This window comes from Oncorhynchus nerka, unplaced genomic scaffold (assembly GCF_034236695.1).
Source record: "Oncorhynchus nerka isolate Pitt River unplaced genomic scaffold, Oner_Uvic_2.0 unplaced_scaffold_935, whole genome shotgun sequence".
In the NCBI taxonomy this organism is placed as follows: Eukaryota; Metazoa; Chordata; class Actinopteri; order Salmoniformes; family Salmonidae; genus Oncorhynchus; species Oncorhynchus nerka.
The window spans coordinates 26,933-44,432 of NW_027040375.1; the positions used below are offsets into that span (position 1 = coordinate 26,933).

The window sequence follows — 17,500 nt, forward strand, 5'->3', positions numbered from 1 at the left end:
TGATGTATTATGTGTTGATACAGCGGGTGATGTATTATGTGTTGATACAGAGGGTGATGTATTATGTGTTGATACAGGGGTGATGTATTATGTGTTGATACAGGGGTGATGTATTATGTGTTGATACAGAGGGTGATGTATTATGTGTTGATACAGTGATGTGTTGATACAGGGGTGATGATTATGTGTTAGTGGTGTTGATACAGCGGGTGATGTATTATGTGTTGATACAGCGGGTGATGTATTATGTGTTGATGTATTAGTGTTGATACAGGGGGTGATGTATTATGTGTTGATACAGAGGGTGATGTATTATGTGTTGATACAGAGGGTGATGTATTATGTATTATGGTGTTGATACAGGGGTGAGATTATGGTGATGTATTATGTGTTGATACAGGGGTGATGTATTATGTGTTGATACAGCGGGTGATGTATTATGTGTTGATACAGTGGGTGATGATGTATTATGTGTTAGTGATGTATTATGTTGATACAGAGGGTGATGTATTATGTGTTGATACAGGGGGTGATGTATTATGTGTTGATACAGAGGGTGATGTATTATGTGTTGATACAGGGGGTGATGTATTATGTGTTAGTGGTGTTGATACAGAGGGTGATGTATTATGTGTTGATACAGCGGGTGATGTATTATGTGTTGATACAGTGGGTGATGTATTATGTGTTGATACAGCGGGTGATGTATTATGTGTTGATACAGAGGGTGATGTATTATGTGTTGATACAGCGGGTGATGTATTATGTGTTAGTGGTGTTGATACAGAGGGTGATGTATTATGTGTTGATACAGGGGGTGATGTATTATGTGTTGATACAGTGGGTGATGTATTATGTGTTAGTGGTGTTGATACAGCGGGTGATGTATTATGTGTTGATACAGCGGGTGATGTATTATGTGTTAGTGGTGTTGATACAGAGGGTGATGTATTATGTGTTGATACAGAGGGTGATGTATTATGTGTTGATACAGTGGGTGATGTATTATGTGTTAGTGGTGTTGATACAGGGGGTGATGTATTATGTGTTGATACAGGGGGTGATGTATTATGTGTTAGTACAGAGGGTGATGTATTATGTGTTAGTGGTGTTGATACAGGGGGTGATGTATTATGTGTTGATACAGGGGGTGATGTATTATGTGTTAGTACAGAGGGTGATGTATTATGTGTTGATACAGCGGGTGATGTATTATGTGTTGATACAGAGGGTGATGTATTATGTGTTGATACAGAGGGTGATGTATTATGTGTTGATACAGAGGGTGATGTATTATGTGTTAGTGGTGTTGATACAGAGGGTGATGTATTATGTGTTAGTGGTGTTGATACAGAGGGTGATGTATTATGTGTTAGTGGTGTTGATACAGAGGGTGATGTATTATGTGTTAGTGGTGTTGATACAGAGGGTGATGTATTATGTGTGGACTTGTTATTGGGTTTGAGTTGGTTCTTCACGGGTGAGAAAGGAAGCACCTTAAAGGACAGGTCAATAACAGTTTCTGAAGTCTACTGTCACGAATTCTGATGGGAATTGTACTGAAAAACAATGTGACCTGGAACAGAGGTTGTTTTGAACATTTTTTAATATTTAGTCTCAGTAAAGGAGAAGAAAGAGAAAGAGCTGAGGATCTGCTAGCAGGTCATCTACCCACAGGAACCAAAGCAGCGTTCTTCCCCTTCTTTCATTTCCTGTAACCTTTAACCTCTGTGTTGACCTCTGTCCTGACTTCCTGCTGAGGCGGATCAGCCTCACTAGAAAGGCCAGAGGTTGAAAGGTGAATGTAACAAGTAATGCAGATATTTCTGTCGGAGTGTATTGCTGCTTTGTTTTGTTTAGTTTCTCTCTCTAAGGGTTTTATCCATACACCTCCATCCACCTCCATATTCCTCCATCCACCTCCATATTCCTCCATCTACTTCCATATTCCTCCATCTACTTCCATATTCCTCCATCCACCTCCATCCACCTCCATATTCCTCCATCCACCTCCATCCACCTCCATATTCCTCCATCCACCTCCATCTACTTCCATATTCCTCCATCCACCTCCATCCACCTCCATATTCCTCCATCCACCTCCATCCACCTCCATATTCCTCCATCCACCTCCATCCACCTCCATATTCCTCCATCCACCTCCATCTACTTCCATCTACCTCCCTGACCCTCTACCAATCTGACCATCTATCTCCTATCTTGTACCCATGTTGTGTATTGAACCCTCTGTTTCCCATCATGTCCTGGTCACATTGTGTGTTTGTATGTTAGTGTATTATGTATTGGTGAGCGACGGGTTCTTGTACCCACTTTTATTCATCTTGTATTCTGGTTTGGGACTTTTGTTAAGTTTATTAAAGGACTCTATTTATACCGAGTTGGATTCTCCTGCGCCTGACTTCCCTGCCACTTACACACACGTTGTTACAACTGGGAAAAGCGACTGGTAGAAATGTAAGATACATCAGGTTTATGTTAACGTTAGCAGGATATATACTGTATATTCATCTCTCCCTGTATGTCCTGGCAGTGTCTGTGTGTGCTAAGTTGAAGGGTCAAATGGTAAATTAAAATGGTAGACTCAACGTTTATATCTGTTGATAATACTGATGTCAGACTGCTGAAGGTACGAGGACAGCGAGTGTTGTAGCTTTATCGTGTGAAAGACGGACTTCCCTGGTGTTTATAGAACATTGGTGGTGTGAAAAACGGACTTCCCTGGTGTTTATAGGACATTGGTGGTGTGAAAAACGGACTTCCCTGGTGTTTATAGGACATTGGTGGTGTGAAAAACAGACTTCCCTGGTGTTTATAGAACATTGGTGGTGTGAAAAACAGACTTCCCTGGTGTTTATAAAACAATTGTGGTGTGAAAAACAGACTTCCCTGGTGTTTATAGAACATTGGTGGTGTGAAAAACAGACTTCCCTGGTGTTTATAGAACATTGGTGGTGTGAAAAACAGACTTCCCTGGTGTTTATAGAACATTGGTGGTGTGAAAAACAGACTTCCCTGGTGTTTATAGGACATTAGTGGTGTGAAAATGTATGAGAAGAAACGTGTAGCTGAAATACTGCCGAGAAATGTTTCCAATTCCAACGAAAATGAGGATGATTACGAGTACATGATGCATGAGATGTTTAATGATAAACAATTGATGCCATGTTGATTTGTGCCACTCTGCACAACCTCGCTTCAGGGTCACTGCCTCTGGACGTTATGCCTTGTCCAGCTCATTTATTCAAATGAAGTAGCCGAGTTTAGCCCCGTTCTCCCGCGACCTGCTATGCCTTGTTAGAATGATGAATGAGAGACCAGACTCTCATATCATCAAAACACAAAATTCTAGCTGCATATTAAACCAGAGGTTGACCCCTCTCTGAGGATAGGGCTCACTATAAAACAGCACTTAGACAGCATTAATGCCCTAAGTGACATTCCCGAGGCAGAAGGCTTTCATTTAGCTATCGGCTCTTTAAAGTGAGGTCACTCTGGCCTTGCAAGTTGGCTTATGTTTTAAACAGGGCCCAGGCACTTGGAGGCAATATGCTTTGACCAGGGCCCGGGCACTCGGGAGGCAGTATGTTTTAAACAGGGCCCGGGCACTCGGGAGGCAGTATGTTTTGACCAGGGCCCGGGCACTCGGGAGGCAGCTGGAGAGCAGAGATAAGGTTGAGCATATAATGAATGTCTTGTCTGTGGAAGGGGGCAGATTGTTCCCAACCTCTCAGAGGAATGTGTCTGTCTCCCAATATGTCTGTCTACTGTCTATTAAACCTTAAATAGTGCAGTTGTTCAACTTATCTTATTTTCTACACCTTGAGCAAATTCACGATTCCCCACAAGCTGTGGATGAGTGTTAAGGATGAGTGTCTCTGACCTGTGGCTGTGGATGAGTGTTAAGGATGAGTGTCTCTGACCTGTGCCTGTGGATGAGTGTCTCTGACCTGTGGCTTTGGATGAGGTCTAGGTATAAGATATATGGATGATTGTCGGGTTGACATCTGACCTGTGGCTGTGCATGAGTGCATTGAAGGCCAGTTATGGATGAGGGTTATAGACATCTGTGGATGTGGATGAGTGCATTGAAGGCCAGTTATGGATGAGTGTTATACACACCTGTGGATGAGGGTTATAGACACCTGTGGTAGTGGATGAGTGCATTGAAGGCCAGTTATGGATGAGTGTTATAGACACCTGTGGATGAGTGTTATAGACACCTGTGGATGAGGCTTATAGACACCTGTGGATGAGGGTTATAGACACCTTTGGATGAGTGCATTGAAGACCAGTTATGGATGAGGGTTATAGACACCTGTGGATGAGGGTTATAGACACCTGTGGCTGTGCATGAGTGCATTGAAGGCCAGTTATGGATGAGTGTTATAGATACCTGTGGCTGTGAATGAGTGTGTTGAAGGCCAGTTATTGATGAGTGTTATGGAGGAGTATCCTCCTACCTGTGGCTGTGGATGAGTGCGTTTAAGGCCAGTTATTGATGAGTGTTATGGAGGAGTATCCTCCTACCTGTGGCTGTGGATGAGTGCGTTTAAGGCCAGTTATTGATGATTGTTATGGAGGACTATCCTCCTACCTGTGGCTGTGGATGAGTGCGTTGAAGGCCAGTTATTGATGAGTGTTATGGAGGAGTATCCTCCTACCTGTGGCTGTGGATGAGTGCGTTGAAGGCCAGGCCGTCGGACCAGCTGGAGGAGAAGTTGACCACATTGACGTGGGGATAGTCCTTGGTGGACTGGCGCACCCAGCTAAGCAGAATCTTCTCACTGTTGGTCTGCTGTAGGCCTGCCATCACATCCTTCATCACATCCTTTACCTAGAGAGAGAGAGAAAAAGAGAGAGAGCGAGAGAGAGAGAGAGAGAGAGAGAGAGAAAGAGAAAAAGAGAGAGAAACAGAGAGAGAAACAGAGAGAGAAACAGAGAGAGAGAGAAACAGAGAGAGAAACAGAGAGAGAGAAACAGAGAGAGAGAGAACAGAGAGAGAGAGACAGAGAGAGAGAGAGACAGAGAGAGACAGAGAGAGAGAGAGACAGAGAGAGACAGAGACAGACAGAAAGAGAGACAGAGAGATGGGGGGGAGTCAAGACAGAAACACAAATTTGCAAAGGACGCAAATACTCCAAATGTCAGCCAGATGTCTGGAGACATATGGAAACAGGGAGACTAATGTCCTCAACACCGTCGCTCACACTACAACATCCCCCTGGAACAGGCTGAATATGTATTTGTTGAAGTACCTGATGACAGGTGTTGGGAGCTATTACCACTGACACACACACACACAGATGTAATATTCCAATTCAGACACACACACACACACACACAGAGATGTAATATTCCAATTCAGACACACACACACACACACACACACACACACACACACAGAGATGTAATATTCCAATTCAGACCCCCCACACCACACACACACACACACACACACACACACAGAGATGTAATATTCCAATTCAGACACACACACACATAGATAGAGATGTAATATTCCAATTCAGACACACACACACACACACACACACACACACACACACACACACACACACAGATAGATAGAGATGTAATATTCCAATTCAGACACACATACACACACACACACACACACACACATAGAGAGATGTAATATTCCAATTCAGACACACACACACACACACACACACACACACACACACACACACACACACACACACACATAGAGATGTAATATTCCAATTCACACACACACACACACAGTTAGCTATTTGAGTGACAGTTCTGGAACATCTCTGCCCAGGTGAAAGGAGTGAAGACGTACACCACTGGTATGTCTGGTAGAGCTGTATTACTGATGCATATCTTACTGTTGGTATCATTTCATTATTCCAATATGTTTTCATTAATTGAATTCACTTATTCTATTTTATGAGAATTTGTAAGATTCTTATTTGCATAAAATAGACAGAGTCCAGTCTTATCAAAAATAGATAATAGTATTTATTCTCGGAGCGCGCTGCCATGTAACCACCAACAACAGTTTATATACAAAATATGACGTCACAGGTTCTAGAATGAATCTCCTCCTCTCAACCAAGACAAAGCAGGTTTAAAAGTTCATTCCGACCTACTGGTGCACACACATGACACACAATATAACTGAATTAACTCTTGACCCCTCACCATTATCCATCACCACTTAGCTGACAGTTCCAGTTAATGGAAAACCTGGGAAAGCACTCACTGCCTTATCTAAACATCCCAGAGCTAAGTTGCGTCGGTTCAACCATAGGTTAATGACCTTTTCTGCTTACTTTTTTAAAAAACACTTCCAATCCTCTCCAACCTGGCTGGAATGGTATTTATTTAATTACCCCCTGTTTCAGGCTCCACAATCCCTCACTTATGAATTCATATTGTTAATCAGATATAATAAAACAGAGTTTAAGTTTACTTAGTTACAGTTCTATTTGAAATGGGGATATTGTTTAGTCATTTATTCATAAAATTCCTAACACTTACCATCACCTATCCATCCCCTATCGCATCCACTGTCGTGTCTTTACTATCATTAACTGAAGACGGATAGTTTTTATCAAAGATTCTTTGTAATTAGTTACTACGCGATCAACTGATTAATGACGTAACTAATTAACTAGGAAGTCGGGGCACCAAGGAAAAATACTCAGATTACAAAGTTATCATTTCCTAAAATAACTTTTCAGATATTTTATCTGATCAATTAGTCTTCGAATTAATAAATTATTTACTTTACCTCACGTTAGTCTCATGCCAAACGTCATAAATTGTTGGTTATCTGCACGAACCCAGTCTTCACTATGAGTCATCCATACATCAATTGTCTTAAATCATTAATTTATTACTAACTAAGTAATTCACAGAAATGCATAAACAAACAAACAAACAAACAAGGTAAATGTAATGATAGGAGGATGTGCCCTAGTGGGCTAAACCAGCATGGCAGCTTGTTAGACAAAAGGGGAAGTGGGGGTCGACTAAGAAGTCACTACAAAGTGATAATTATAACAATTGAAATTCTAATCATTTACACATGAACGCTCACTCTTTCGGGAACAATGGATATCAATCAATATATATATTTACGCTCAGTGTGTCGTCTTGATCGCTGGTGAAAAGTTCATTTCTTTTGTAGAATTGTCCGTCTCTCTCTCTCTCTCTCGGTTGTGGTTAGAGGGGATTGTTCAGAGTGACATTCGTTATAGAATGGATGTTTAGGCGGTTGTCGTTCTTCACGTTCAATGATGCCGAATTCCTAGCTGCAGACTGGTAATCAATATCAAAGACTTGTTCTTATTCTGTCGGTATCGATAGTCTAAGAGTTTAACCACGTGGTATGGTTAAAATATTCAGCAATGGTCTACAACCTTTGTCCTCCTAATGGAGAAAAACATTAGCCATCTCGTAATTGAGGTAAGCTCGATCTGCTGATCGAAAACCCGAGTGGGTGTTTTATTTGGAATGGCAGAAAAGGCCGTCCCAGGATGTTTGACCCTAACTGGGCTCAGGGGCGGTCCAGGATGTCTGACCCTAACTGGGCTCAGGGGCGGTCCAGGATGTTTGACCCTAACTGGGCTCAGGGGCGGTCCAGGATGTTTGACCCTAACTGGGCTCAGGGGCGGTCCAGGATGTCTGACCCTAACTGGGCTCAGGGGCGGTCCAGGATGTCTGACCCTAACTGGGCTCAGGGGCGGTCCAGGATGTCTGACCCTAACTGGGCTCAGGGGCGGTCCAGGATGTCTGACCCTAACTGGGCTCAGGGGCGGTCCAGGATGTCTGACCCTAACTGGGCTCAGGGGCGGTCCTCTGATTTAGTTCAAATCCAATTCCTTTTTTGAGTTTTCCTTCATTAAACAGTCCAAAATCACATTGTAAAATTGTGTAAACAGTATCATACTCACTCATTCATCTTATACAGCAAGGTGGAGGCAGGGAGAGGGGGATGGGGTTGCTATACCCAAAGAGGCCAACGTCATGACACCACACACACACACACACACACACACACACACACACACACACACACACACACACGTATTATTCCAACTCAGACCCAACTCTTCTCTCTTTCTCTTTCTAAAAAGCTCTAGGGGAAAAGAGTGAAGAATGGCATCAATAGCTTCCACTGGTATGTCTGGTAACTTTTTACTGATGCATATCTTACTATCACCTATCCATCAGCTGTATATCCAACTCAGACACACACCCAGTCAACCGGGAACATTCCCAGAACATTAGCTAAGATTCCCTTTAAGTTCTAGTTAGAGTTTTATCTAACAGTAGGATAACATCCCAAAAATATTCAGAGATTTTTTTGATTAAATCTAAATAGTTTTTTTAGGTGAAAAATCGTTGGAATGTTCTCCTAACATTCACTAAAATGCTGTGCATTTAATCTGTAACAGCCACCACATGTTTGTATGTTTAGGGTTTAGGGTTTAGGGTGCAAAAAACACTCCCCCGATGTTCCCAGAACACATTTGACCTGTTCTTTAAAAGGTTCCCAGAATGTTGCATTAGGTTGTGTGAACAGTCTAGTGGAAACATTGTGGGAACATCACAAAATACATATTCCCAAAACACAAAAAACTGTACAACTGTGTGGATGATTCTACAATGTTATATTTAGGTTGCAAAAAAACATTCACCTGATATTACTAGAACGTTCCCAGAACACATTTTGTCTGCTCTTTAAAGGTTCCCAGAAATGTTTCATTAGGTTGTGGTAACATTGTGGGAACACGACAAGATGTATTTTTCCACAAGGCAAAAAGTGTCCAGTTGTGCTGACATTCAGACAATGTTTGTATCATGGTGAGCAAAACATTCCTTTGATGTTACAAGAATGTTGACAAAACAGCCTTTTTTTTAGTTCTTTAAACATTTTCATTAGGTTGTGGGAACAGTCTGGGTACAAGAGATACAGTGTCTTCAGACTTGTTCCCACATTGTGTTACAGCCTGAATTTAAAATGGATTAAATTGAGATGTTTTGTCACTGGCCTACACACGATACCCCATAACATCAAAGTGGAATAATGTTATTTAACATTTTTACAAATTAATAAAAAATGAAAAGCTGAAATGTCAATAAGTATTCAACCCCTGTATTCAACCCCTGTGTTATGGCAAGCCTAAATGATTTCAGGGGTTACAATGAGCTTAACAAGTCACATGACCTCCCTCATCTCCCTGGGTCGCTGCTCTTTTCAGTTCACTGCAGCTAGCGACTGGAACGAGCTGCAACAAACACTCAAACTGGACAGTTTTATCTCAGTCTCTTCATTCAAAGACTCAATCATGAATACTCTTTATGACGTGTAATGTACTGTATTGTTGTCTCTACCTTCTTGCCCTCTGTGCTGTTGTCTGTACTGTGCCCAATAATGTTTGTATCATGTTTTATGTTTTGTGCTGCTACCATGTTGTGCTGCTGCCATGTTGTGTTGCTACCATGTTTTGTCATGTTGTGTTGCTACCATGCTGTGTTGTCGTGTGTTGCTGCCTTGCTATGATGTTATCTTAGGTCTCTATTTATGTAGTGTTGTGGTGTCTCTCTTGTCATGATGTGTGATGTACCCGTTCCAGTACTCTGCTGCCTGTGACTGGAACGAACTGCAAAAATCGCTGAAGTTGGAGACTTTTATCTCCCTCACCAACTTCAAACATCAGCTATCCGAGCAGCTAACCGATCGCTGCAGCTGTACATAGTCTATTGGTAAATAGCCCACCCATTTTCACCTACCTCATTCCCATACTGTTTTTATACTGTTTTTTTATTTATTTATTTACTTTTCTGCTCTTTTGCACACCAATATCTCTACCTGTACATGACCATCTGATCATTTATCACCCCAGTGTTAATCTGCAAAATTGTATTATTCACCTACCTCCTCATGCCTTTTGCACACATTGTATATAGACTGCCCATTTTTTTTCTACTGTGTTATTGACTTGTTAATTGTTTATTCCATGTGTAACTCTGTGTTGTCTGTTCACACTGCTATGCTTTATCTTGGCCAGGTCGCAGTTGCAAATGAAAACTTGTTCTCAACTAGGTGAAATAAAAAAATAAAAATATATATTTATTTATTTAATCCCACGTCCCCACAGGAGGCCTTTCGCCTTTTGGTAGGCCATCACTATACATAAGAATTTCTTCTTAACTGACCTACCTAGTTAAATAACGGTTAAATAAAAAATAATATATATGTATATATATATTTTAAACCCACAAATACAATTATTAGTAGAGCAGTGAATTTCAATACATATTCACAGATTCAACCACACGTTAATTGCCTTCACCTGGATTCACCTTGTCAGTTTACGTCATGGAAAGAGCAGGAGTTCTTAATGTTTTGTATACTCAGTTGTCGTGTCTTTGGCTATGCCGGATGAAGTGATATGACATGCTATTCTATAAAATCCTTTCTCTGTAATTAATATTACCTGATTGAGCTAATCATGTAAATGTAATTAACTAGAGAGTCGGGGCACCACGAAATAATATTTATAGAGCTGTTATCTTCCGAATAAACTCTTAAAGACCTAGTAATCTATTACATCAGAAGCAGTCAATATTTAATCATCACTTTATTCAGTCTCATCTGAAAGTTGTAATCTTCATGAACCCTGGCTAACAAGTTGAATCAGCAATACAACATTTGGTTTAATTATTTATTTACTAAATACCTAAATAATCACACCGAATTACATCTACACAGAATGGATCATACATTGATTACAAATGATGTCATAAAGGAAAACGTCCCTAGCGGAACAGATATGACGGCTGGTTACACAAAGAAAGGGGGTTGGGTTTAAGTGAAAGAGCGGGAAGACTGAGTAACAAAGGGAGAAGCTGTGCTATCGTAAATACAGAATCTTATGCATTCTAAATAACCGGCCATTTGGAAAAGGGAAAATGCAATAAATATTTACTCTGAGCTGCGCTTCAATAGGTTGGTCGTAGATGGAAGGCCGGGTTGCCCAGCAGGGACCTCTTGTCCTCTGAAGAATGTCTCTGGTGGTAAACTGGATACGTCGTCCGTCCTTTCCTAGCCCGCTGCTAACTCAACGGCTAGGAGGTATCACTTCTGGAGTGAGTAAGAGTTCAAAGTTCATACATACCAAGTTGTCATACTTTTAAGCTCGTGCTATATTCTGGCTGGTATAGTCAAAATTCCTCCTTTCGGCATGTCGATCTTCACCTTCACACGATGCTAATTTCGTTAGGTTATTATCTGAGTCCGTTTAACGTAGGACCGTCGTTCTCACATCCTCGGAACAGAAAGTTGAATTTTCGTCAACGGGATTATATAGTTGTGAAAGAAGGGCGTGTTTCATAGTTTTACAACCAGTGGCTGTTCACTTGGGCCTCTGAGTGAGCAGAGTTTCTCTATGACAAACTGTTCTCTCATTTAAGAAGCTAAAATTACATTTAATCTTTTCACAAATAGTTTCATATTTAAACATTTAAATTGCACAACAATTCCATATCAATCTGATAACTAGAATGTGTCAACTTTCCAAGATACAGTTTATGTCATCCTGTCATTAGTAGTAATGTCTCAGACAACAACTGATCTGACGTCATATTCATTAAGTACCAACGCATATTTTCAACTGGTTGGATTACCGAAATATGGTTCCGTTTCCCACCTTTCGATGTTACCAGACTCTCTATGTTACCGAGGCTTTACACGAGTCAACTCTATAGAGTAGAGAGAGAGAAACGGGGAAAGGTATTTATGGGGATCATAAACCTCCCCCAACAGGCCAACATCATGACACAGTGTATATGACCCTCAATTTTAAAAAAAATTCTAATCAAACATGGTTACAGAATATGTGGAATTAAACCTTCAATCTTAAGAACTTCAGCCAGATAATTAACCCTCCGCTCCACCAGAGGACAGCTGTGACCATGTGGGGTTTCTTCAGTCCAATACGGTCAATAAGGACACAGAACCAGATAATTAACCCTCCGCTCCACCAGAGGACAGCTGTGACCATGTGGGGTTTCTTCAGTCCAATACGGTCAATAAGGACACAGAACCAGATAATTAACCCTCCGCTCCACCAGAGGACAGCTGTGACCATGTGGGGTTTCTTCAGTCCAATACGGTCAATAAGGACACAGAACCAGATAATTAACCCTCCGCTCCACCAGAGGACAGCTGTGACCATGTGGGGTTTCTTCAGTCCAATACGGTCAATAAGGACACAGAACCAGATAATTAACCCTCCGCTCCACCAGAGGACAGCTGTGACCATGTGGGGTTTCTTCAGTCCAATACGGTCAATAAGGACACAGAACCAGATAATTAACCCTCCGCTCCACCAGAGGACAGCTGTGACCATGTGGGGTTTCTTCAGTCCAATACGGTCAATAAGGACACAGAACCAGATAATTAACCCTAAGAGGACCTCCATGTGGGGTTTCTTCAGTCCAGAGGACAGATAATTAACCCTGTGACCATGGACAGCTGTGGGGTTTCTTCAGTCCAATACGGTCAATAAGGACACAGAACCAGATAATTAACCCTCCGCTCCACCAGAGGACAGCTGTGACCATGTGGGGTTTCTTCAGTCCAATACGGTCAATAAGGACACAGAACCAGATAATTAACCCTCCGCTCCACCAGAGGACAGCTGTGACCATGTGGGGTTTCTTCAGTCCAATACGGTCAATAAGGACACAGAACCAGATAATTAACCCTCCGCTCCACCAGAGGACAGCTGTGACCATGTGGGGTTTCTTCAGTCCAATACGGTCAATAAGGACACAGAACCAGATAATTAACCCTCCGCTCCACCAGAGGACAGCTGTGACCATGTGGGGTTTCTTCAGTCCAATACGGTCAATAAGGACACAGAACCAGATAATTAACCCTCCGCTCCACCAGAGGACAGACAGCTGTGACCATGTGACCATGTGGGGGTTTCTTCAGTCCAATACGGTCAATAAGGACACAGAACCAGATAATTAACCCTCCGCTCCCAGAGGACAGCTGTGACCATGTGGGGTTTCTTCAGTCCAATACGGTCAATAGGACACAGAACCAGATAATTAACCCTCCGCTCCACCAGAGGACAGCTGTGACCATGTGGGGTTTCTTCAGTCCAATACGGTCAATAAGGACACAGAACCAGATAATTAACCCTCCGCTCCACCAGAGGACAGCTGTGACCATGTGGGGTTTCTTCAGTCCAATACGGTCAATAAGGACACAGAACCAGATAATTAACCCTCCGCTCCACCAGAGGACAGCTGTGACCATGTGGGGTTTCTTCAGTCCAATACGGTCAATAAGGACACAGAACCAGATAATTAACCCTCCGCTCCACCAGAGGACAGCTGTGACCATGTGGGGTTTCTTCAGTCCATGTGGGAACCAGATTTCTTCATGTGGGGTTTCTTCAGTCCAATACGGTCAATAAGGACACAGAACCAGATAATTAACCCTCCGCTCCACCAGAGGACAGCTGTGACCATGTGGGGTTTCTTCAGTCCAATACGGTCAATAAGGACACAGAACCTGATTGACCATATGTGACTGTATCAATGTCATCACAACTGAGCATATTTTATGTTTTGGGAACACATCTCTTGTAATGTACCCACACTGTTCCCACAACCTAATGACATGTTCTGGGAAAGGGCTGTTCTGTCAACATTCGTGCAACATCAAAGGAATGTTTTGTTCAGTCTGATAAAAACACTTTATGAGTGTCAGCACAACTGGACAGTTATTTTTGTTTGTTTTGGGAACATATCTCTTATGTGCACACAATGACCCACAATCTAATGAGACATTCTGGGAACCTTTAAAGAACAGACAGAATGTGTTCTGGGAACATTGTTGTAATACCAGGTGAATATTTTTTGCACCCTAAAGGAATAAATAAAGGAATATAATGATCTGCACGACTGGACACTTTTTGTGTTATGGGAACATATCTTTTGTGATGTTCCCACAATGTTCTCAACTAGACTGTTCCCACAACCTGATGAACCATTCTGAACCATTCTGGGAACGTGTAAAGAACAGATTAAAGGTGTTCTAGGAACATTCTTTCAACATCAGGCGAATGTTATATACATAATCATCTCCACGACTGGATAGTAAGAACATTTGCCGCGACCAAACTAATGTTTCTGGGAACCTTCACAGAAACAATTTTGGTTTGCTGAGTATAAACACATGTTCTGACTCTTCCTCTCTCTCTCTCTCTAACACACACACACACATGTTCTGACTCTTCCTCTCTCTCTCTCTCTCTCTCTCTCTAACACACACACACATGTTCTGACTCTTCCTCTCTCTCTCTCTCTCTCTCTAACACACACACACACTCTGGATAAGAGCGTCTGCTAAATGACTTAAATGTAAATGTTCTGACTCTTCCTCTCTCTCTAACACACACACACATGTTCTGACTCTTCCTCTCTCTCTCTCTCTCTAACACACACACACACACACATATTCTGACTCTTCCTCTCTCTCTCTCTCTAACACACACACACACATGTTCTGACTCTTCCTCTCTCTCTAACACACACACACACACACATGTTCTGACTCTTCCTTCCTCTCTCTCTAACACACACACACACACATGTTCTGACTCTTCCTCTCTCTCTCTCTCTAACACACACACACACATGTTCTGACTCTTCCTCTCTCTCTCTCACACGATCCCTATGCGTTTCTACAGTTTCTGACTATAAAAACATTATCCGACCAGAGAATAAGGGCCAACAAACCTCCAGAAGTCATCTATCGGAGGGACTGCATCCAATTACAGGCCCGGGAATACTTAGCCTGGCCAATCGGAGCCAATAAAATATTATCTTAGCCAATCACACCCAATAAATATTAGTCTGGCCAATCACAGCCTTTAAAATAACCCCATTCAACTGACTGGCAGATTTAGGCCAGGAGGGAGCTAAAATGATTTGTGACACACACACACCCCGATTCTCTCTCTCTCTCTCTCACACACACACACATACACACACACACACACACATACACACACAGTGGATTTTTTTTTAACATTGTCTGCGTCAGAGTCCCATAGTCATGTGGAAATGAAGTGAATTCCCAGCAAAGGGACATGCACGCCCTGACCTTAGTTACCTTAGTTACCTTAGTTATCTTAGTTACCTTAGATACCTTAGTTACCTTAGTTACCTTAGTTATCTTAGTTGCCTTAGTTGCCTTAGTTATCTTAGTTACCTTAGTTACCTTAGTTACCTTAGTTACCTTAGATACCTTAGTTACCTTAGTTATCTTAGTTATCTTAGTTGCCTTAGTTACCTTAGTTACCTTAGTTACCATAGATACCTTAGTTATCTTAGTTACCTTAGTTATCTTTATTATTTTGGTTAGGTCAGGGTGTGACGAGGGTGGTATGTGTGTTTTTGTCTTGTCTGGGTTTTTTTGTATATCTATGGGGTTTTGGTATGTCTAGGTATATGTAGGTCTATGGTGGCCTGAATTGGTTCCCAATCAGAGACAGCTGTTTATCGTTGTCTCTGATTGGGGATCCTATTTAGGTTGCCATTTTCCATGTTGGTTTGGTGGGTTATTGTCTATGTGTAGTTGCCTGTCAGAACTCGTCTCTTATAGCGTCACGTTAGTTTAGTGTTCTTTGTGTAAATAAAGAATGTGTTCATATCACGCTGTGCCTCGGTCTCCTCGTTATGACGAATGTGACATGCACGGACAACCCAGTGGGTACCCACACACACCATACCCACACACACCATACCCACACACACCATACACACACACACACACCATACCCACACACACACCATACCCACACACACACCATACCCACACACACACCATACCCACACACACAAACACCATACCCACACCATACCCACACACACAAACACCATACCCACACCATACACACACACACACCATACCCACACACCATACCCACACACACCATACCCACACACACACCATACCCACACACACACCATACCCACACACACACCATACCCACACACACACCATACCCACACATACACCATACCCACACACACAAAACCATACCCACACCATACCCACACACACAAACACCATACCCACACCATACACACACACACACCATACCCACACACCATACCCACACACCATACCCACACACACCATACCCACACACACCATACCCACACACACACACCATACCCACACACACACCATACCCACACACACACCATACCCACACACACACCATACCCACACACACACCATACCCACACACACACCATACCCACACACACAAACACCATACCCACACACACAAACACCATACCCACACACACAAACACCATACCCACACCATACACACACACAAACACCATACCCACACCATACCCACACACACAAACACCATACCCACACACACAAACACCATACCCACACACACAAACACCATACCCACACACACAAACACCATACCCACACCATACACACACACAAACACCATACCCACACACACACACCACCATACCCACCATACACACACACACACACCATACCCACACACACCATACCCACACACACACCATACCCACACACCCAAACACCATACCCACACCATACACACACACAAACACCATACCCACACACACACACCATACCCACACACACACACCATACCCACACACACACACAATACCCACACACACACACCTTACCCACACACACCATACACACACACACAGAGACTCCTCACCAATCCCCATACTTCCAGGCAAGTTCATTAGTCAGTGATTCGTCTCCAACAGTGTAGCCTAACCCAGCGCTCGCTGCTCGGCCTTCGGGGTACAGACCGAGCGTCCCTCATTTGGGAATAGGTCACTGCATTGCATTTCCACACTAATTCATTCCATGACGAAGCCCAACGCTGAGACACCCCACTAATGTCTCTGACTGTCTAATTGACTGGGCCTCTTCGCTCTTCACACACCGACTGTCTGTATGTTTAAGACGTCAAATATTCAAATCCAATGGAGATTTCCTCATTAAGCGCATCATTAATTCTATGTAAATGTTCCTGTGGATTCATTAAGTCATTATGACTGAGTGTTGCTGGAGTGAGGGGGAGAGAGAGGGGTGATGAGGGGTGAGGGGGAGAGAGAGAGGGGTGATGAGGAGAGTGGTGATGGGGAGAGAGAGGGGTGATGAGGAGAGTGGTGATGGGGAGAGAGAGGGGTGATGGGGAGAGAGAGGGGTGATGAGGGGTGATGAGGAGAGAGAGGGGAGATGAGGAGAGGGGGAGAGAGAGGGGTGATGAGGAGAGGGGGAGAGAGAGGGGTGATGAGGAGAGTGGTGATGGGGAGAGAGAGGGGTGATGAGGAGAGTGGTGATGGGGAGAGAGAGGGGTGATGAGGAGAGTGGTGATGG

At 42.8% G+C, this 17,500-nt stretch overlaps 1 protein-coding gene across 1 annotated transcript in view; it reads right to left on the reverse strand.

Moving 5' to 3' along the window:
- LOC135570690 (utrophin-like) overlaps positions 1–17,500 on the reverse strand; it is a gene marked incomplete at its 3' end in the record, with an annotated part of 143,607 nt that overhangs the window by 9,249 nt on the left and 116,858 nt on the right. The window contains exon 6 of the mRNA XM_065016646.1: positions 4,683–4,855. Within this exon, the coding sequence (XP_064872718.1) occupies positions 4,683–4,855 (173 nt within the window). The remainder of the gene's footprint in view (positions 1–4,682; positions 4,856–17,500) is intronic.